Source organism: Lonchura striata, chromosome 3, assembly GCF_046129695.1.
Source record: "Lonchura striata isolate bLonStr1 chromosome 3, bLonStr1.mat, whole genome shotgun sequence".
Classification (NCBI taxonomy): Eukaryota; Metazoa; Chordata; class Aves; order Passeriformes; family Estrildidae; genus Lonchura; species Lonchura striata.
Window position 1 is genome coordinate 55,556,254 of NC_134605.1, and position 23,158 is coordinate 55,579,411.

General features: G+C 41.1%; 1 protein-coding gene across 1 annotated transcript in view; it reads left to right on the forward strand.

Annotated features, from left to right (window-relative positions):
- CNKSR3 (CNKSR family member 3) overlaps positions 1-23,158 on the forward strand; it is a 56,923-nt gene that overhangs the window by 30,466 nt on the left and 3,299 nt on the right. Inside the window, exons 3-12 of the mRNA XM_077782163.1 lie at positions 3,522-3,724; positions 4,928-5,015; positions 7,504-7,545; positions 9,398-9,517; positions 11,283-11,342; positions 14,060-14,128; positions 14,828-14,974; positions 19,587-19,711; positions 22,122-22,330; positions 22,796-22,897. Of these exons, the coding sequence (XP_077638289.1) occupies positions 3,522-3,724; positions 4,928-5,015; positions 7,504-7,545; positions 9,398-9,517; positions 11,283-11,342; positions 14,060-14,128; positions 14,828-14,974; positions 19,587-19,711; positions 22,122-22,330; positions 22,796-22,897 (1,165 nt within the window). The remainder of the gene's footprint in view (positions 1-3,521; positions 3,725-4,927; positions 5,016-7,503; positions 7,546-9,397; positions 9,518-11,282; positions 11,343-14,059; positions 14,129-14,827; positions 14,975-19,586; positions 19,712-22,121; positions 22,331-22,795; positions 22,898-23,158) is intronic.

Consider the following 23,158-nt stretch of genomic DNA (forward strand, 5'->3'; position numbering starts at 1 on the left):
TGGTCAGATTACTTTTTCTCATTAAATGTGATGGAGTTTAGAAGGAGTGAGCTCACGTGTGGGTGCTGCCTCTCCTCCACTGCTGCATGTGGCTCCTCAGGTTAATGAGTAATAGCCTGGCAATGTTTGACATCAGGTGCTCTTGACCGCTGGCTTCAGCCTGTGTTTAGATTAAAACAACTTTGATGTTTAAAACTGGGAGCAGTAGTAAACTAACTTTTTTTTTTTTGGTTCATGACCAACATCTAAAACCTTTTGGTTGCTTAAGTAATAATTTGTTAACTCTAGTAGCCTTAGTCCTGCGGAAATATTTAAAGAAAAGCCTGCTAAGCTTTGCACTTCAACTGTGTGTCACTGTGAAGGTTGTTTGGTGTGCTGCCACAATATCAGCATTCCTATCTGTCGCGGATTGGGGCTACAGTTCTATGACAAGTTCAATTAATCCAAGTCAGCTGCTGTCTCCACCTGCTCCTGTCCTCCTTTGTGCTTGCACTCACCTGACCCTGAAGTGAGCTACTTCAGGGACCTAAACCAAGGGTTTAGATTTCTTTGTATTGTTTAGATCCCCAAGCCAACCCTCCCAACAGCCTGGACATTGCAAGTGAAGGAGAAAGAATAGTGATGTGAGAGCTGGTCAAGAGAATTTCAGCTTGAATAAAAGCATTGCTCTAATCTGGTGAAGGGGCAAAATGCTTTCTGTGTATTAGAACAGTGAGGGGACTGGTGAGCAGAGGTGGCTTGGGTTGGGATGACTACTATTTCTGGGGTAGTTAATCCACTAGGGCTGATCCATAGTTGTCCAATTTGGTGTCCTGGTACTCAAGAGCTGCATACCCTGTGCTGTGCTGGGTAGGCTTGGTCAGGACCTTTCCTGGAGCACAAACTGCTGGTTTAGCAGTGGAGGTGCACTCTGTAGAGCCTTTGGAGGAAGCTGTAAGAGGGAGCTTAGAGCAGTGACTTGGAGCTGGGCTGTAATGTGCTCTTGAGAGTCTGCTGGGGACGCCAGTTGCAGTTACGAGCTGGAGCCCCTGCATCTCTAGAGGCAGCACATGTGTTGTTGAAGTCACCCTCAAAACCGAGAACCACTTGACAGGATTATTTAAAAACTACCTGAACTGGAAGAGTCACACCAGATGCACCCATGGTAAAAATAAGGTGAAAGAGGTGTGATAAAGGGTATGTGAATGCTTTAAGGCCAAGCCCAAAATCTTACCTGGCATATCAACACGTGTCCTCTTAAATACTGGTGCCACCTCTAATCTCAAGTACCTACAGGTGGTTGGCAGAGTTTCTGCATCTGAATGACAGAAAGAAAGATCTGGAGATATTTGATTACATGAAAACTCTCAAGTTCTGACCAGAGTGATTAAGTTGTACCTCTGCACAGAAAAAGTATTTTCTGTTTTCTGTCCCTTTATGAAAGCAGGGGATCAGTGTCCTCTAGTTCCCCTCTTTAAGGGGAGGGTTTCTGATATGTGGCTGCTTTCTTGTGGTTATAGGAACTTGCCCACATCCAGACCTGTTTGTGAAAAAGTATTCCCTCAACAATAGACTAATATTCAATCTTCTAAGAGGAGGATCAAACTAACTGCAAGAAATGCATCTAAATAATGCTCTTGGGGTGCTGGGGTTTTGTTTTTGTTAAAATTAAAAGGTTGTAAGTTCACATATCACAGTGTGCAAATACTTTAAAGTTGTTTAGTAATCCAGGTCTTTCCCTTTCTGTAATCCTGGAAAATTTAAGGATATCCTTTGCTGTTGCAACAGTGGCATTTTTTAAAATTGGACATATCCTTTCAACCTTTACTCCTGGCTGCACTTTAAGGGTATTTCCTTGCCAAGAGCCCTGAGGTGGAAGAGGGACGCACTTGTGTAACTTAAGCCCACTGGGATCTTATCCATAGGCGGTAGCAGTATTTTAAAAGTAGCTGTGTAGCTGACACCTCTCCATACACTGGAGATGTGTGTTTCTTTAGGTCAAGGATTCTTACATTTTGTAAATTACTTAATCTGAAATATCCCAGCCTGCTTTACAGATGCTTCAGTCTGGAGGGAATGGAGCTACAAGCTAGCACTGTGCCCTAGCAGCATCCTGGTCTGCATTAATGGAAAAGGGAGGGAAGTGTTTGTCACCCTTTAGTTGTCACTCCTGAGTCTAAATTTGCCCCCTGCCCCTATGTACAGCAAAGGTACAGGGAAACCAGAGCCAGCTCAGTGAAGGGCTCTCAGCTTGGGCAGGGCTGGAGTACTTGCCCTTGAGGAAAGGCTGAGGGGCTGGGACAAGTGAGGCCAAACAGCCTCAGCTGGCTCTGGAGCTGGATCCCCAGCACCCACCACGGTTGTCAGGATGGCGGAGTTGGGCTGTGCATGGCAGAAGCTGAAACAAGAGGCTGAGGCTGGATATGAGGAAACATTTTCTTACTCTGAGGACAAGTCAGACCAGGTATATCAGGCTGTCCAGAGAGGTTGTGCACTCTGTCCTTGGAGACCTGGCAAGATAAAATCCTGAACAAGCTGGTCTGAGCTTACAGCTGAGCATGTTCTTAGCAGGAGGTTGGTTTGAGACTTCTGAAGCTTCCCTTTGGCCTGGGTGGTGATCCTGAATGGAGGTATAGGAACTCCTGAAAACTAGGAATTAAAGGAATTAAAATTTGCCTTAGTTGATTTAGGTTTTTGAATAGGAAAGTAGAAAGAGTAGAGAGTATATCTGACTGACTGTGGAACTTGGAAGTTAGTTGCAAGAATCTGCAGCAGCAAAAGAAAAATGAAGGGCAGGACTCTTTTGCATTTTTGTGTTTTGTTCTAGTGGGAGTATTTTTTTTGTTGTTGTTTTTGGGGTTTTTTTCTGAAGAAAAATAGGAATTTGAATTTATAAAGTTGAAGCTATAGGAAAGACTCACAGATCTATTTATGGGTTTTGTAAATGAGTAAAAAATTTGATGTCTAAAAATGGGTTTAATTGTCATGTATGATGTTAACACTGTCCTCAAACTTGCAAATAACTGCACTGTTGTAGTCAAGGAGCACAGTTACTGAAAACTGGTGATCCAAATATTTATTTAAGCTTTTGATTGCAAAATTGCATTCGCTTCCTGTTGATGTTTTAATCTCTTACCAGATTTAACTTATCTTTAGTTGTGAATGAAATGTTACTTCAGTGTTTATTTACCACAGGTTAGAAATTGTCTTAAGAAAAACAAAATGCTTGCTCTTCTTTAACACAAACAATCCAATTATTAACAAGTAAATGATATCTATTAGGACATTGGGACTTGATTCTGATTAAAAAGTGTCCTTAAATCTCATTAATGACAGAAACTGAGGTTTGGCACTCACAAAAGTTTTCTTTACTGGCTATAGTGTAGAACAAATCTTTGAAGGCATTTTTGAAGGCCAGAAAACCATGAGAAACTTGTACAAGTTGTCAAAACTTTTCATCCCATGTGAGCTTTTAACTTGTTTTATAATAAATAGGAGAACTCAACAAGGATATTTATCAAGCTTAATAATGTTCCTTGCAGAACTATGGCCTTGAAACAGACAATATGAAGAACCTGGTTCTCAAGCTGCGAGGGTCATCCAACAATCTGCAAAACTACATCAGCAGCCGTAGGAAAAGTTCAAATTATGATGGAAATACCTCTCGCAAGCCCCCCAATGAATTCCTTACTTCAGTTGTGGAGCTTATTGGTGCTGCTAAAGCCTTGCTTGCATGGTTGGACAGGTAAGAATAAAATGCTTATATTTTAATTTGCTGCTCTAATGAATTGCTTCTCTTTGTAGGGCCTTCCCTAGATGCTTGGGTGTAAAGATCTTGATGTCACTAACCCATTTTTTTGGTGTTGCTAGAAGACCTCTAGTGGATAGATTTAACCTAGGGTATCTATTCTTGCACTTCAACTCTTGCTGAAAGCAATAAAATTGTTAGTGTTGCACTCAAACTGGTATTTATAAAATCCATTTTAGGTCAGTTTCTCATACACATAGTTTTCCCAGCTTCTAAATTACTTGTTATTGGCAGATCCCTTCCTGAAAGATTTTTTTAATGTTCTGCTGAAATCATGGCCTTTGCTATGCGAATTGAAAACTGAGCAGTAGGAGAGATTATCCTTCTGCTATTTCGTTTTCTCTCTTTTTTTTTTTTTTTTTTTTTTTTTTTTTTTTTTTTGCCTGGAAAGAGCCAGAGTTATTTTGTTACAGCTGTCGCAGGTCAGGTGCTGGCAGGGGTGCAGTCCATGATAACATGATAAGAAATGAACATAAATTCTCAAAGTCCTTTCTAGCTTGCTTGATGAGAATAACTGTACAGGTACTGCAGCAAGGTGCACTTTTATTCTTTATCCTGCTCTCAGGTAAGGACTTGATCTGTGTCCAGGCAGTGATGTTAACACTTTGTGCCTCTCATCTGGTCCTTTCCTCTCACTCTGTTGCTGGCAGCTCACCCTAAATTCTTTTCTGTAACTCACAGTCTTCAAAATTGCTGGCTTGTCCATTTCCAGACCTGCTATGGTTATTTCTCAACCCCTTTTCTAGGTTTTGCAACTGTCTGAAAGTTCAGTGGTAGGACTCTTCAGGTCCTAAAGCTACCCTACCTGTAATGATTCTTCTCTAAGTCACACTGCACCTCTGTGTGTAAAATGTGAAAATCTATTTTTCTTCTTTTAGAGAATAATTTTTTCCTTGTCTAGTCAGAAAGTTGGAGGTTCTCTCACTGGTAAACCCAAGGACAGGGCTAGAAAATTCCCAGTTTTGGTGCAAGAGTGGAGCAGGACTATGCAGTCCGGAATATTTACATTGTAAAACTATCCTCACACCTATGTCAATGTCAGAGTTGTAGCACTTGCTCTAATATGCTCTTCCTCACTGGTAAGGTAGGATGGGAGAAAACTGTTCCCTCCAATCTAAGGGGAATTTTCTCTTGTTGTAGGACACCATTTACAGGTATTGCTGACTTTTCATCAATGAAGAACAGAATCATTCAGCTCTGCTTGGACCTCACTACTACTGTTCAAAAGGTCAGCTGATTTCTTTTCCTCTCTGCTTTCCAAACGGGAAGCAAAGGAGGTGTTGGGGAAGTTATGTGCTTGCTTTGTGCTGAGTACTAATGAAAGGCAGCTCTGGGAATGAGATCTCACTTTCAACTTTGAAAGTCCATGAAGGTCAGTTTCAGTTGTCTGTGTTTGAGTAGTGGGTTTTTTTTGTTGTTGCCCCTGCCCTTCAGTTTAATTATCAATTTTGTTTTTGCTGGCTGTATCTTAAATGACTGCAGCTTTAAGGCCACTCTCATTTTCTTGAGCTTTACTGGAAAGAGAGTTAGTCTTTGAAATAGTTGATTTGCATTTGAGGATTTTCACATTCCAAACAGCACGTTGAAAAACAGTTATCAGTGCTAACTCTAAACAAAAATATGGCTCAATTGGTTTTTATACCTATGTTTGCAGACTCCATAAGTCTTGGCCCATGCAGAATGTTTTAGCCATCAAATGGGAAATGCTGCATATAATGGAAGGAGCTGCCACCTTTATGATACAGATCCTACTAGCCAGAGTGCTTCTGCCACTACTGCAAGACCAGATTATTTTTCAAAACTTGTATGATGAGTGCTTGTACAGATAGTAGCTAAAAGGACATGTAGCAGCCATGGCAATCTTGGCAGTTGACATAATTTGGCTCTCTGAATAATGCTGCCTGTTCTTGAGCCTGTTCTGAGAACGTGGCACTGCTGTGGCTGTGAAGCACTGTGTGCACATTTCAGTGACTGCCAAACTTGCTCTTAACCATTATTCTGTGCCCATATAATGTTTGAACTCTGGAGGACCATGTTTTGTAACATGGGTGATTCCCTCCCCATGTTGAAGGGATGATGTCAAAGGACAGAAAAATCCTGAGATATCAAGCTGTGATGCCTCTTGGTGTCACTGTGAAAGGCTGGTGTCTGGGTACCCCAAGGTGTGCATGCCTGCTGCTCAGTGCCTTCCTTGTGCTCCATGTGCAATTGCACAAACAAAGTGATTTACAGCTGCAGATGTGCAGATTGTGCAGTGGGTGCAGTGGGACAGTTTGTGTTTCTAGCAGCAGATGGTGTTCACCCGAGAGTGCTACAGGAACTGAGATAGGAGATTGCTGAATGTATTAATAAAGCTGCTGAAAAGGGTGTCTCCTCTTTTTGTTAGGTCAGCCTTTGATGGCAGGGGAACTGAAGCTGTAAATAACAGCCCTGGCCTTTTAAAAAATGTCAGACTACCTCTCTGCCAATTTAATATAAGCTATAATAAAAGATGGGGTTGGTGCATATGAGAAGCATTAATGGGGAAGAACAAAGCAACACAGTTTTGTCCTGGGACAGGGCACATATGCTAGAATAGTCTGGAGGAGTCTGCTGATGTGGAAAAGAGATGCAGTTGAAAAATCTTTAGGAGGGTTTTTAGACTTTAAAAGTATTTCTTATTAAGGTGCAGACTACAGAAACAGATTGTCAGTTCTAATGGTGAAGAAGAGGCCAGAGTGGCTCTCGTGGAACCAGTGCCGTTCTGCATAATCGTAAATGATGCATAAAAGCATATCATAATATAGAGCAAGGTGGGAATGCAAGTTGATTTTGGTTATCTTTGATGATAGCTATATAGATTCAAGGACAGAATTTTACTCCACTTACAGTTCCATGTCAGACTTTAGGGCCAAAATAATAAACAGGAGAAACAGAAATGAGTGGGAGCAGAAAGACTTTGCAATTTTGAGCATTTTGGCTGCACGATGATAGATGGCATTTGGTATTGATTTGTGCACATGTATTTAGCAGAGAAAAGCAGGGGAAAGTCCTCCACAAACTTCTCCAACGTGGCTCCTTCTTAAGCTTATTAAAATGCTTGGGGATTTTCTCCTTGTAGATATTGTAAATCTTGTCTTATTATTTATGTACTTTTTAAACTTTTTAATCTGAGAATAATATAATTCTCCAGTTCAACACTTCTTGCAGAAAACAGTGATGACTTCTGTAGATTTTTACATGAACATTTTTTAGTTCCTGGACTATGTAAATAATGCCTTGTGTGCAGTCCTCTGCCCTTCAGGAATGTCATTGATAGCATATTTTTTAGAATATCACTTTCCCTTCTATTTTTAACATATGTTTAGGTCTGTTTTGATGCCTGGGTCAGAGGAGTACCTGAGTTGGGATGTAAGGCAGGCACATCTGCTTGGCCTTCTGAGAATCTGATTTAATTGTGCCAGGTTCTGCTTTTCTGGAAAAGTCAGTTGCTGTAATTAAATCCCACATTCTCTTAGTTTTCAAGGTTTATTATTGCTTTCTACCAGGGCCAGAAAATAGTTGCTTAATAGTCCTTTTGAGCCCTCCTGGGTGAAACTAATCTTGACTAATCCCTGCAGCATGAATAACTCTATTTGTATTTGAGGTTTAAATGGAAGTTTTGCAGAGTTTTCAGAGATGATTTTTTTCCATGTTTATTGGTTAATGTAGGGGTTTTGTTCTTGTTTTATTTTTAGGATTGCACTGTGGCTGACATGGAAGATAAAGTCCAGACTGTGGTAAGTTTATGTTTCTGTTGAAACTCAGCTGTCTCCATTCACATTCATTCCTGTTGCTTCTGTACTGGTTGTATTGACAACAGCTTTTCAGTCCCAAATGTTCAAGCATATAATGCAAGTAAACATTACTATGACTTGTTTTGTGAATGTTCTTTCCTGTAGAGGAATAATTGAAATTTCAGCAGATGGATACTGTATGGTGATAGCATGTAGTAAATTATTCCTTAAAGTTTCATTACACAGCTATATTTTCAAGAGAATCTAACCTTAAATTTTCAAGGGAGGACTAGTCTTACAGAATGATCACAGGCTAAATAAACCAATTATGCCTGTGGAGTGCATTTAGTACCTTAATAAGCAGATGCTCTGCTTTGTTATGCTTCTTCATGTAAAACTACCCTGCCACAGAAGTGAAGCTCTGGTTCTATATTTGAGCTTGAATTTCTAGGGTTGTTTGAAGCAGCCTTGTGACCAAATGCAGAGTGTAATGGAATGCTTTTTATATTTTGTAACAGTTAATCATCGCTTCCTGCTTTTGACATGAACCAGGCTGTGCTCTTTGATAAGGCCTTCCGGTAGCTCATAGATGCTTAGGAATTTAGTAGCACAATAACTAAAAATAATTTTGTTCATAAATAACAAGATCATGTAAAAGGGAGTTCTCTACATCTTTCTTTTTCCATTTGTGCACACCCACACTGGAAGTAGGTATTGTTTGAAATTCCCTTGTTTGAGCAGTTCCTCCTCGCATTCACACTTGAACATTGTTTTGATTTATTTTATTGCTGCTCTAGAAATCTGACGTAAAATGAAACAGAAAACGTTGGAGCTATTGTTTCCAGGGATCATTGTAATCCAAACCAATATCTTCCTATGACATAGCTCGCTCCTGTTCTGTAGTTACATGTGTCTACTTTGACTCAAGGATTCAAGTGCTTTGTGAAAGGTGACTTATCTTGCAAGCTCCCAAACTGTGTATAGCTAACTACTGTACTGTGTACTAATTTTCTCTCAACTTTAAGACTTTGTAACCTACTTTGAGTGTCAGCCTTGCTTCACTTGATGTCAAAGCAGAAAGCACAGTGGGACATAATGAAATTTGTGAGTCTAGAGAGGGCACGGATTTTTTGGCTTTTTTTTCCTTCTTTTTTCATGTTTAATTAGACATTCTGATAGTTACATGGTTCTGCAAGGCAAAGCCATTCTGCCTCTGACTTTGCTGACACACACGCCAAGGTCAGAATTAGCCTTTATTTATAATGTTGGCTTACGATCAGTTATGTTTTGGTCAAAAGGGAAATATGAACCTTGCCTGTGTAAGCATTCCAGAAGAGGTCAGTTCAGAGGCACAATGGAGAGAAGTACTGCAGAAACACTTAAGTGCTGGATAGTCCTACCTTACACTGTAAGGTTTTTGCAGATATGTCAATGGCCAGCACATCACTTTTTGTGACACATGGCCAGTTGTATTCTCATAGCAGAAGTACAGGACAGCATGAAAAACTGTCAATTGTTCCCACAAGAATCCTCAAAATGTTTCAATATTTTAATGACTTCTATTTTGGTTTAGACAAACCAACCCCAAGCCCAATTTTTTGTTATATTTTGTGTGTTTATTTTTTCAGGCAAAGGGTGTGTCAGCATTTGTTAGTGATGGTAAGGTAGCACTAATGGAAACAGGTTCTTTCTGTGTTACAATAAGGATGTAAACATGCTGCAGAATAGACCTGTACAAATGAATCTTGTATTTCAGTGATTTTAGAATTAATTTCCTTTGCATATTTTGAAAACTGAAAGAGGAAGAAGCCAGGAGAGAATTTTCGTGACTGTTTTTTGTATGTTCTCATTGCAGGCCAAGACTTTAAATGGCATTTGTGATAAAGCCATCCGATCAACTACAGACCCACTGATGAGCCAGTGTGCATGTCTGGAGGAGGTCCATTTAACCAACATTAAACCTGGGGAAGGCCTGGTAAGAAGCAATTCTGGAGTGTCCTGATGTTCCCAGTAGCCCTGTGAGCCAATGAAAGTGTGTATTTATAATAAGGTATTTCCAAACTGATAATAACCTGTGGGGAAAAGAAAGAGGCATGAGAAGGAGCCCTAAAGGTCAGTTGTCATTGATGTGCTGGAGTGGCTGCCAGGGACAGATATGCACATTAATAGGCTTGAGCCCAAATATAATTTCTGATTCTAAATTGTTGAAGGTTATTATTAGTCTGATTGTTTGAAGGAATGTTAACCAGAATATTGGGGAATTTACAAATGCTTGTAAAGCTGGTAGTTTTATTTTTTCAGGTTACAACAACCACTTTTTTTCTAGGGGGGTTGAGAGAAGGAGAAGGCGATGAGAAATTATGTTTGTGTTTTGAAAGATGATTTTTTACGTGTGTTTATAGCAAGATAGGGATGAATGGGAGAATTTTGTAGGTTTGCTATTAGCAGGAAAATGAGAATTTTTAACTGTTTGGTGACCATGTCTTATTACTGACTCTTGTTCGTTCAATGGATTCTGCTTAGCTGAGTGCTGGTTATGAGAAACTTAATTTGAAATCTTGGTGGCTTTTCTGTCTAGGGAACAGATGTGTTAGAATGAGTTGGAGAGAATTTAAATTGTTACGTGCATTTGTATTCCTAGCCCTGAGGGCAGGAGAAATGAACATTTTTAGAGGAGGCTGCCCAGTATTACTGTGCTATATAGTTCTACCTAGACCAGTGGATTTGACTGAATTAGTCATGCATTTTTGCAATTATGGGAACCTCTTAGTTAATATAGAAGCTACATTGAAGCAGAGTCAGTCTAGCTTGGCCTAAATAAGAAAACAAGGAGGTGGGTGCACCCAATTGGGTACTGACAAGAAAACAGGCAGGGAATTGGCTGGAGAGGAAGGGTCAAAAAGATCATCTAATTTTCCACCTATTTTTAAAGTAAGTGTGGTAATTTCAGGCAGCTAAGCTGCTTTCAGCTCCTGAGTAACATCCAGTTCTGTACTTCTTAGTGTGAGTATTTCTAACAGCAGATGCAAAAAGGAAAACTATTTATGTACTTGTTAATAAATTATTAAATCAATGTGCTGGTCACCTCTTGTGGGAAATCTAGGTAATTATTAGTTAATAGCTTGTTCATGATTTTTAAATTGGTGCTCTTAGAGTCAACACCCATTACATCAAGTTTGCCCTGTGTTCACACTCAGCATTAGCATAGAGAGCCACAAATACTCTGCTGGAAGTTTAGTGCTTATGTAAGCATTGTGGTTATGAGGCTGTCTGTATTGACTTACCAAGAGAAGCTGTGAAAGAACATGTCAGCGATACTTGTAGCCCACCTGTGTGGGTCTGTTCTGTTTGGAGAGAACTGGTGGCCACCTAGTAAAACCTGTCATTCTCTAAAGCAGGCTGGATAGTAAGGAAATAAAGTTCTGTTCAAGGTCAAAGACTTACAAGGCAGCAAAATCAGCAGTGTTTGGTATTACCAACCAGAGAGTGTTTCTGAGTCTTATTCCATACACTAGGTGTTTTAAGTCTTTATAAATATTATAATAAATGACACTAAAAGTGATCTGTGAAGAAGTTTAGAGTGTTGTAATATTATACCACACACTTTTTTAGCGAGAATGTACAAATTGTTAACTGGTTTTAATAATGTTTTGAGTCTGTTGCCAACTGTGTTTTAATCAGATAAGTTATGTGGTTTGTTTTGCCTTTAAACTTGTTTTTCATTTTTTCCTTATATGTAGGGAATGTACATCAAATCAACTTATGATGGATTGCATGTAATTACTGGAACTACAGAAAATGTAAGTGAAGCAAATATAGATTTTCTCAGACAGCAGCTTTGAGATAGTTTGACTTGCCACTTTTTGTTATTTTAGACAGGTCTTGCATGGCATTACTGCTTTAAGTACTGTGTCATCCATCATTTGTTTGTCCACAATTTGTAAATACTTTGTGCCTGTGTGTTTCACTGTTAGTCTGATTAAACCAGTTCCTGCAAGTACACAAATTAGTTCAAATGCTTGGCATTAAAGTAATTGCTTTAATAGGTTACTGTATCTGCTGTTCTGAGCTCTTATGGTATCTTGCTTAACCAAGTCTTGGATGTATTTGCTTTCCATGGGCAAAAGCAATCTCCCCTAATGGGAGCATTTAGGTGGCAGTGTGCTAGATTCAGTAATGAGTAATGAAATCAGTGAGCTGTCCCGTGACAAAATTACCTTGCAGAGTAAAAAAGACTATGAACAAGTAAGACTTTAAGAGTGGTCAGCTGGAAGGAAGTAGTTGACAAGAGAGGCAACTAGTTTTTTACTGCAGGTGGTTCCTTGTTTTATTTGTATGTTGAGTCCTTTGCAGCTGAGAATTTATTGAGAATTTATTTCTGGGCAGCCTTGAATAAGTTGACCTCTAGTCAGCAGCTGATGCTGGCAGGTGATGCTGTGGTGTTTTCAAACAGGCTACTACTGTCCAGGAGCAGTGACTGAAAGGAAAAGAAAGAGCAGAGAGACATAGAAACTTGGCTTTTGCAGCAATGCTTTTTTGGTGACTAGGAAAGAACCAGTGGTTCTAATTGTTCCCCTGCCAGGTCCAGGGACCAGGCAGGAGAGTGTGGAAATCTATGCTTGCAGTGAGCTTGCAGTTCAGAGTGCAGAGTGTAAGCTTCTATAGCTTTGATACTATTGTCCTGGCATACCTCTCTATAGGATCTGCCACAGAGACCACGTCCATTTCTGCAGCAATTTTAACATCTGATAAATGCAAAAGAAAGTAGTGTTGACTGCTGACAAGCTGCTTCTGCATGTAGGTCTTACTTAGGTCTGTATTCCTTCTGTAGCTTTGAGTGTTGACCTAAGTGTCTGCTTTTTGTTATCAACACTGGTTCTTCCTTTGGGGAAACTTCTTCCTTTGGAGCAACAGAACTTGACAAGCGACTGAGAGATCTGTGAACAACTGATGGTTTTATAGTGATGTGGTATCATTTAGATGACCCTGTCTGGATCTTTTTCTTGCTACATCTTGCTCAATGTTCTTGCTAGATCTGGAGTGGTATTTTAGTAGCTATCCCCAGGAGCTGGTGTATGGGAATGCAATGGAATTGCACCCCTGAATGGACAGTACTGAACAGTGGAAGAACTGGGAAGTCCATTTGGTATGAATCAGCCAAGAGGATTCCCAAGTTATGCCATCCTACGTGAGACTTTGCATGTTGTGTTTGCCTAGAGCTAAACTTTGCTTTTTCCTCTGCTCTCACGATGTGATCCCAGTGCTGTGACCTGTCACTTGCTGCAGGAGTTCTCTGTGCAAGGGTCCCCCACCCTCCCTCAGATGAGCTGTTGGTCACCCAAAGGACAGCTTGAAATAAGCTTTGTTTTTCACAAACTTGACTCTGGCCCAGCATTTTTTCATGATCTTGGTTGACTCCTATATATGCAGCTTTCCACAGAGGCATTTCCTCTCAGAGGAAGCAAGAAGACAATGAAGAAATGGGGTTACTCATGACAGCTGAAGCCTCCCACAAATTCCCCATGTTTTCTCCCTTTGTTGTACTGTTTATTCTTACAGGCCTTTCTCATAACAAAGTTACTTCAGGTCTAAAGGTGTGACGAGGTGGAGAAGGGAGTCCTTAATCCCAGTGCTTAGTTCTGGAGTCACTAGGAAGAGCTGGTTTGCTGCCTGTGGTTACTCATGGGGTGGAGGGAATGGGAGGAGTTGCTGTCCTGTGGCCAGGGTGCAGCATGTACCAAGGTAGCGTGTCTGTGTGCTTTGGATGTTGTCAAAGCTGGTAGGAGTCGGTGTGTTATAGCAGTGAGAGTGTTTTTAATAACTGCATTGCACCAGCTGTTGATAAATCTAAATCTAAATTTTTGCAGACTTTGGTTTTGTTCCACAGAGCTTAGGTTTTGTTCCAAGAAAATTGTATTTTAAAGTGTATTGTTATTAGATAGGTGTTTGAAAAATACCTGTCTATGCAAGTATTTTTATCTACTGCTTTGGTGATTCAGGCAGGCAGTTTCACATGAAAGTCAGAAGCTTTTATTTACATTGGAAAACAAAAAGGTAAAGTGCAAAGGATCTATCTTGTGGATTGGAGGGGTTTTGCTGCTTTGTTCTGTACATTCAAAGTCTTAATGTATTTTTTTAAATAAATACATGTTTGTTTAAAAGTTGTTTAAGATGGTTGTTGTGTTAGGGCAGAAATCCTTGTCAGTCCTCTTCCATTAGTGTCTAATACTATAGTACAAACTGGAGGGAAAAGGAAAGTGGAGAGTGTCCCATGACTTAAGTACAATTTGGCCTGTAACAGATGGTGGCTATGCCTTCTCTCTTCCTGTTTAGTTTCCCCAGCATAAAAATAAATAATTTGATTAATTAATTTACATTTCTCAGGCTATCAGTAGATGTGAAAATTATGTATAATGAAGAGCATTTCTGCTTCAACCTTTGACTTAGATTGGTGGGTGTTGTTATGGGAGGGAGGGAGACCTGATGCAGCACATGACTCTTGTTTTCCTCTTTGCAGTCCCCTGCTGATCGCTCTCAGAAGATTCATGCTGGTGATGAAGTGATCCAAGTTAATCGGCAAACTGTGGTCAGTAACCTCCCTTATGCTTGCTCTGCATCACAGGGGCTGAATGGATGGGGTCAGGAGGCAGTTCTGATGTTTGAGACTTTTTAATATTTTATTTTCAAGACAGATTTTATTCTTTGCAATATTTTGATAAATATACAGTATTTCATGTTTAAATGCTCTGTGCATCATATTAAAATAGTTCATGTTGCATTTAAAGACCTGTTTTAAAATGTCTCATTACAATCCACTGAAATGCAGATAAAGAGCTTTAAAATGTCTCCTCAGTACTTTACAAATGATTGTCCAATCATTTGCATCTGGGAACATGGATGTAATGCTTGAGTTTTTGCTTAGCACATTAGGCAATCCCTTTCAATGTGAGAAAGAAACTTGACAAAAGTAATTCACTGTGAATCCCTGTGTTAGTCAATTTGAGTATATCTATGTGTCCTTCTGGGACTGGAGCTGAGGTATAAAGAGCACTGCTTGATATCTCAGTATTTAGTTTATATCTTAAGAAGAGAACTTGGAAAGAAAATGAAGAATCTTGCAAAAAAGGAGATTTCAGGTTTTTTTTTAATTCCTAAGATGGCTTTTTTGGATCCCTTATCTCTTCTAGATTCATGTCAAAACAAACAGTCTAACTTGAGGGTTTTTCTTATTTGTTTGCTTTCAGAAAAGAAATGCTGAATAAAAGATGTCTTTATTCTCTTCCAGGTTGGATGGCAACTAAAAAATCTGGTGGCAAAGTTGCGAGAGAATCCTGCTGGAGTTAGGCTGCTGCTTAAGAAGCGTCCTACTGGCTCTTTTCATTTCACTCCTGCTCCACTGAAGAACCTGCGCTGGAAACCACCCTTGGTGCAGGTGGGAGCCTCCCAGCTCCACTCTCATTTCAGGATGGGAATGCCTTGGTAGCAGCTAGAGAAAAGAGAAATCCCAGAAATGCCCCAAAATACTCATGTTAAGTACATGTCAAGGCAGGTTAGGGGAAATGGCTGTCCTCCTTTGCTTCCTAGATAAAAGGGAAAATATTATTTTTTTTTTTCTCCTTGCTACCAGGTAATGCCCTCTTGCTACACAAAGGGACTAGGTGTGCTGAATATTTTAATCAGTCTGTGTGCCACTGGGAGAACTTATCTGAGGCAAAACTGCGGATATGTATGGAATTCATCAGCATGGAGCAATGAATAAATGCTTTCTCTATTTATCACAGTAATATGCTTTTGCTGAAATAGCTTAAAACAATTCCATATATTTGTCCTCTTTTTAGTCTAGTGAAGGGGGAGAAAGTGTGTTTTTTTCAAAAAATTATTTAAGCTACTTGTTTAAATAAGATTTGGTTGTTGGGTAATTCACAGATTGGATACTAAGCAGAGAAAGTGATATTAGTAATTCTTAAATAACCATGTTAAGGAATGGAATGTTTCATTAGGAAATTTAGGGCTTAATGCTTGCAGGAGCAAACAGCCTAACTGAATTTAAACTAATTATCTGAAATTAATAAAACGAGGGAGAGTTCCCCCTCCTCCTCCTGTTCTGATACAGGGCTCCCTACAGATGTGGGGATAATTTAAACCTCTGAAATGCTGGTGGCTATCACAAGTCTCCATGAAGGCAGATTTCTCTCAAAATGGTTAGAAGATGTATACTTGACTACTTGTTCATCCTTCCTTTCACCAATGCATATGTCCTGTTTCTGTAGCATTGTGCCTGACATGTATTACCAGTGAAGAGCTGAGGTGGGCTGGCTTATAGGCTATGCCCAGCAGTGGCTGTGCGCAGAAGAAAGGTCTTTGAAACCTTTTCTCTCTTACAGGCAGACAGGAACCTGGCAAGATGCTGAGAATATATAGGAGTGAGGTGCAAAGATGAGCAATACCAAATCTATTTTTAATTTGCTTCCCTGGCCCTTATATCCATTGATCCAATCTATGGTGAATTTAATATTGTCATGGTTTGACACTGGCACAATGCCAGTGCTCCCATGAAAATGTGATCCTTACCTTGAATGCTGTGAAGTGGAATCTAGAATAGAGTAAAGCAGGTCCAAGTTTAATAACAGGAAAAAATTTTATTAAACTACTACTACTAAAGAAAAGAGAAAACTAAAGAAGGGGGGGAAAAAAAAACACACAAAGATCAAATGAAAACCTTGCAAAACATTCCTCCCCCCACCACCCAACTCCAACAAACCACAGTGAGACACAATCTGGACTCCAATTAGGTTTCCACCCTTCAAGCAACCGATACTTAGTTCACCGAGGGAACAGAGTCTCTCCTGTGCCACAGATCCTCCAAGAAACACAGCTCTACATCTTGTGTTTCCATGTCACACATGGCACCGCCCGGAGAAAAAAGTTTGCCATGGTGACCTTTCTCCTTTCTATGCACAGTGCTCTCACCACCAATGCATGGATGGTTACTGCTTTTAGGATTTTTCTTTTCAAGGATGCCCTGCCAAGAGGGGAGAAAACAACAGTTCAGTTTTTCATTGTTTGGGACCACAGTCCCCCCCCCATTTTTCCCTGGGGCCGAGGGCTCAAGAACAGAGATCTTCTTCTCTTCTCTTCTCTTTTCCTTTCCAGGGCAAGGGGGCGCCACCACAAACCCCCTAACTTTTCCTCTGTTCACTCCACTTTTGTCTTTTTCTCAGCTGAAGCAGGTCTCTTGACTTACTGGCATCCTCCCAAAACACAGTCCCTCTTGAAGGAGAAGATTTGGTTCAGGTTGTGGCTAACATGGAAAAGCCCAGCCAAAAGCCACTCTTTGTCCCCCTCCCATCCAGAATTCCTCTTTCCAACATCCCATCCCAGGGTCCAAGGTGTCCCTCTTCCTCTCTTTCAAACCGAGGAGGGGAAAGGAAAATTCACAAAGCTTTCATTTCTTCAAGAAAGGGTTAAAAGTCCGAACTCCCAGGATGGCTCGATGCTCGGACATCCAGCAACTTTCACACAACTGGGCACCTTGCAGCTCCCCCCGCTCTTCCTTCCTTGCGGCTTTCTCTCTCCCTCTCGGGAGAGGAACTCTGGGGGGGAAATGGAGACATCCCAGATTTCTTCTACCCTTCTATCTGCAGGGGCCAGCCCGGTTCCAGTCCTTCCACCACCCTTGGGGCTTTCGGCCTACCTTTCTCAGGCCATGGGCTTCCCCTCCCCCACCCAGCTCGTGGCTGGGCGGGGGAAGGTCTGCACTGCACGCTGACCGGAACCAAAGAGAGCGAGTTCTCCTGGGAATTCTGCTTTCAACCTCTCTGTGTTCTCAGAGGCGTGTCTACTTTCAATTGGTCAATATCTAAATTGACCTCTTCCTTCCGGAAAAAATTATCTTTCCGTGTCAAACCACGACATTCTACCCTTCGCTTCTGAGAACACAGACTACAAAAAAAAAAAATCATTATCAAAATTACATTCAACACATTCTACATAAAACAGTAACTTACACTAAATTTCCACTCCAATTCATTTCAAAACCCAATACATGCTTTGCTCTTATTCCTCTTGATCCTATTTCACAACATTCACCTTATCTTATCTTATCTTATCTTATCTTATCTTATCTTATCTTATCTTATCTTATCTTATCTTATCTTATCTTATCTTATCTTATCTTATCTTAATTTTTTCCCGGTCAGGGAACCAAATGTCATGGTTTGACACTGGCACAATGCCAGTGCCCCCATGAAAATGTGATCCCTACCTTGAATGCTGTGAAGTGGAATCTAGAATAGAGTAAAGCAGGTCCAAGTTTAATAACAGGAAAAAATTTTATTAAACTACTACTACTAAAGAAAAGAGAAAACTAAAGAAGGGGGGGAAAAAAAACACACAAAGATCAAATGAAAACCTTGCAAAACATTCCTCCCCCCACCACCCAACTCCAACAAACCACAGTGAGACACAATCTGGACTCCAATTAGGTTTCCACCCTCCAAGCAACCGATACTTAGTTCACCGAGGGAACAGAGTCTCTCCTGTGCCACAGATCCTCCAAGAAACACAGCTCTACATCTTGTGTTTCCATGTCACACATGGCACCGCCCGGAGAAAAAAGTTTGCCATGGTGACCCTTCTCCTTTCCATGCACAGTGCTCTCACCACCAATGCATGGATGGTTACTGCTTTTAGGATTTTTCTTTTCAAGGATGCCCTGCCAAGAGGGGAGAAAACAACAGTTCAGTTTTTCATTGTTTGGGACCACAGTCCCCCCCCCATTTTTCCCTGGGGCCGAGGGCTCAAGAACAGAGATCTTCTTCTCTTCTCTTCTCTTTTCCTTTCCAGGGCAAGGGGGCGCCACCACAAACCCCCTAACTTTTCCTCTGTTCACTCCACTTTTGTCTTTTTCTCAGCTGAAGCAGGTCTCTTGACTTACTGGCATCCTCCCAAAACACAGTCCCTCTTGAAGGAGAAGATTTGGTTCAGGTTGTGGCTAACATGGAAAAGTCCAGCCAAAAGCCACTCTTTGTCCCCCTCCCATCCAGAATTCCTCCTTCCAACATCCCATCCCAGGGTCCAAGGTGTCCCTCTTCCTCTCTTTCAAACCGAGGAGGGGAAAGGAAAATTCACAAAGCTTTCATTTCTTCAAGAAAGGGTTAAAAGTCCGAACTCCCAGGATGGCTCGATGCTCGGACATCCAGCAACTTTCACACAACTGGGCACCTTGCAGCTCCCCCCGCTCTTCCTTCCTTGCGGCTTTCTCTCTCCCTCTCGGGAGAGGAACTCTGGGGGGGAAATGGAGACATCCCAGATTTCTTCTACCCTTCTATCTGCAGGGGCCAGCCCGGTTCCAGTCCTTCCACCACCCTTGGGGCTTTCGGCCTACCTTTCTCAGGCCATGGGCTTCCCCTCCCCCACCCAGCTCGTGGCTGGGCGGGGGAAGGTCTGCACTGCACGCTGACCGGAACCAAAGAGAGCGAGTTCTCCTGGGAATTCTGCTTTCAACCTCTCTGTGTTCTCAGAGGCGTGTCTACTTTCAATTGGTCAATATCTAAATTGACCTCTTCCTTCCGGAAAAAATTATCTTTCCGTGTCAAACCACGACAAATATACTCCTGTCTGTGCCCCAGGCATTGGAGTGTATGGAATAAAGGTAGCATATGCCAGTTTCACAAGGCTTGCTAATCATATCGGTATTAAACAAATTGTATTCTTGTATTCTTTCAATGCATCTAAATATAAAAGTGGGGTTTTGTCTCAGTTGCTTTTTTTGTCTGTGGAATTTACATGAAAAATAGAACTGGAAAGAGCAAAATATTCTTGAGCAATGCATTACCCATGATAGGACTTCTGTGGGAGGGCTTGTGCAGCTAGCCAAGACTGTGGGTGGAGGAAAATGTGGATTCTAAGAGTTTTTGAAGTGTTCGTATATCACAGAGGTAGTAGTTCACTAGGGGATGAAAATGGTGCTATTTATTATTAAATTATCTATCTGTGAATGATAACTGGATGTTCAGGTGTTTGATAGCTGTTTAACATTTCAGACCAGTCCTCCACCAGCTTCAACCCAGTCTCCAGAAAGCACCGTGGATACCTCACTGAAGAAGGAGAAGCCAGCCATTTTGGATCTGTACATTCCCCCTCCACCAGCTGTTCCGTATTCTCCTCGGTATGCAAACAAACCTGTACCACTCACCAGAAACCTCCTGCACTGCACTTCTTTCTGAGCTCTTTGAGCTCTGTGCACATCAGCTTGAGGAAGCTGCAAATCTCAAACTTTCTTCCAGCTACCTAAATGAGTTGGATTGCTTGAAGTTATGCTTAAGTGTGTGTACTACCAGGATTGTAACAGATTTTATTACTGGAAGATTATTGTGTGCCACAGAGAGCAGAGTTGTTCCCAGAACATGACACCAACATCATCTCTGGTTTTGTTGTGGAGTTATGTTTCTGACACTGTTTAAATCCAACTGCACACAGCAATTTTTGTCCTTAATGTTTTTCACTGTTGGATTTTTTCTTTTTTAGCAAGTTGAGTAACTGTTGTGGGAGTAGGGATAGAAAAGAATGTCACGTTAAATGATGCCTATCATATTAAATTTTTAAGTTGTTTAAAACAAATATGTTCCCACTGAAGGGAAGGGAGAGGCAATACGTCAACTTTTATTTTTTTATCCTGTGGTGTAAGCTATGAAAATGCAGACCTGTATACGCAGTGGGAGGGGGAGTGGTGTGTGTGGTAAGGCTGACTGTTGTTTCTTCTCAAGTTCTTGTTGACTCATGCCAGAACCCTGCCAGCTGATCTGGGAATGTGATGGAAAAAAGTGTTTTCAGGCAAGATGTGAAAGGCAGGCATGCTTCCTGGCCTTCCCTGACATTTTGGGTTGCATGTAGGTAGCCCAGCACAGAAACTGTGACCTTTTGCTGTGGGTCTTGTGGGAAGGGCACTTGCACATGTCATGTAAGGGCTGATACAGAGACAGAGGTGGTATCACTGCAGGTTTTGGGGCATGACTGGGAGGAGGGGGCTCACTTAGGTAGGATCTCTTTACTGAAGGCGGACTCACCTCGGCCTGCTCTTGCCTTGCCTTTATGGTTACACATGCTCAATTCTTAATAAAAAATACTCAAATCTTTAAGTCTTTTAGCATAATAACAAGCATATAGATTTAGCAGATGAATGCCTTAGTCATGTCTTCAAATCGTTAAATATCAAGCACATTGGTGAATTATATCTTTGTGCTCAATTTGTTTCATTTTCCTAAAGGGACACAAAATTATATCGAGCTTAAAATACCTTTAGACCTCAATCCCTGTTGAAAAGGATGGAAGTTGCAATACAAGATGTAAAACTCATCCTGTATGATTGGTGGAAAGGGAAAGGCATCTTGACTTTGACTTTTAAAGAAAGCAAATGTGAGAAGCTATGGCAGGCAGGAAGAGGAGAAAGGACAATTCTTTTGCCTTCTCTTTGCTCATATATTTTGACCTCTACATGTTTTGCTTTTCTCTTGAAATTGTGGTGCATTTGTGTCATGATTGCTTTTTTTGCTCCCCCTCATCATCCTGTTCTGGCACAGATCTCCTCTGCTCCATACTGGGAGTCAGAGAGCAGTGTTTGGGTTCCTGCCCCATGGCACAGTCTCCACATGGTGGTGGTGTAGGAGAGCTCTCCATGCACATACATTTCTGGTGTAACACTTGAGTGCAGTTTTTGTTCTCTGCATCTCCATAAATAGCTCCTTCCTATTCACTGAGCTGCAGCATTGTTCTTGCTGGAGAGCTGGACAAGTGGGGTGTGCCATCCAGGGACTGCTGTGAATACTGGGGCATATGTATGCTTAGGCAGTCAGCTATGTGTTTTTATGCCTGAATTGGCTAAAGGTTGCTTCAAGCAATAAGATTGTAACATGTAGGAAGGGGAAAAACCTCCAGGCAAATCTTAACTTGAAGGGTAGCTTCTCTTCCAAAAGTACTTGCAGAATTTAATCAAAACCATATATGTGTATATATATATGTGTGTGTGCATATGTATATATGCACACATACACTATGAATCTGTTACTGAAACTCTCAAGGAGGGAGAGAGAAGGTGGTAAATATTCAGTGACAGATATTGGACTCCTATAATGACTGAAAGGCAGAGATTGTCAGATGGAGGTAATAGCTGTTACCATTACACATACAGAGATGGATAAATTTATGTAGCACTCCTGAGTCACAGCTATGTTCTTGAGCAGGTAGTGAATCAGGAGCTTTGATGCCCTCAGGACAGAAAGGTCTCATTTATCAAAATCTTTTGCTGGAATGGAGCCTCTGAATTTCTCAGTGTGTTAAATTACTGTGTGTTAATTTACTCATTAAGAGTGAAGTAGCATGAGGAGGGTAGCTTTTTCTCCTTGTTAAATATAATGAAGTCCTCTATCACCTGACTTTCTTGGGGGTTTCTTCCAGCTTGTTTGCAGCACAATGCCAGTTGTCACGAGCATGACTTGCTGCTAGAAGCATCTTTCAAACCTACTCATGTCTGTAGCTTTAAACTCTTTGACGCCACTAACTGTGGTGACATGTCCTTTCAGGGATGACAAGGGGAGCTTTGTGTATGGAGGAGGCAGCAAACGCAGTCAGCCACTACCTGGGTCCAAGGGTGCCGAGTCTCCCAATTCTTTTCTGGATCAGGAGAGCCGGAGGCGAAGGTTTACTATTGCTGATTCAGATCAGCTGCCTGGGTATCCCGTGGAAGTAAATATCCTACCAGCCAAGATGAGAGAAAAAACACAGTCCTATGGTGAGTTCATTCCTCTGTTGTTATCACTGTTGTGATAAGGGCTTTGATCAGTCTGAAATGATTTGTCTTAGAAATCTGCTTGTCACGCTTGGTTGATATTAAGGCCATTTGTACATTTTGTGAATGTGAATTCTACATCTGAAATAATTTCTCTTAAACGCTGTTATTTCAATAATGAATATCATTCAGCTGTGGTCTGCTGCTACAGAAAGCCATTTCCACATGTGTTTTGGTTATAATGTTATGTCCACTCCTGCACCAAATGAGCAAGAGGGCAGCTGTTTCATCTCAGCACACTGATTTTTTATATGTCACCAGTGGAAGTATCTTAAAATATTATTTTTTTCTGGAGTTTGAACTCCTTATTTCTTATCTCTCCCTTTGTTTAACTGGGAAAAGCAAAAATTTAAAAACTGGTTTCCTCAACTTTGTGTAACTCCTCATAAACTTCTGTGTTGTCCATAGGAAAACCTCGTCCTTTGTCAATGCCTGCTGATGGAAGCTGGATAGGAGCTGCAGAACCCTTCTCTAGGCCACGAGGATCAGGGAGAAAAGGCAAGGGTTTAGGTTTTATCCCTAATTCTCTTCCTCTCCAAAATTTCCTTGGGGTGAACTACATGAAAGTGTTTAAATTAGGAATGGAGGATTATAGTTGGCATGTTGGTGAACTGATGCAAGGTGACCATTGTTGGGTTTAGCAGAAATGCCAGATGATAACTGTGAAATTTCTGAGAGTATGCAGTGATGGAACTCAAATCTTCTGCCTTAGACTTGCAGTGTTAAGTTAGCTAGAATGACTAGGGCATATCTGTACTTGTGACTTTGTAG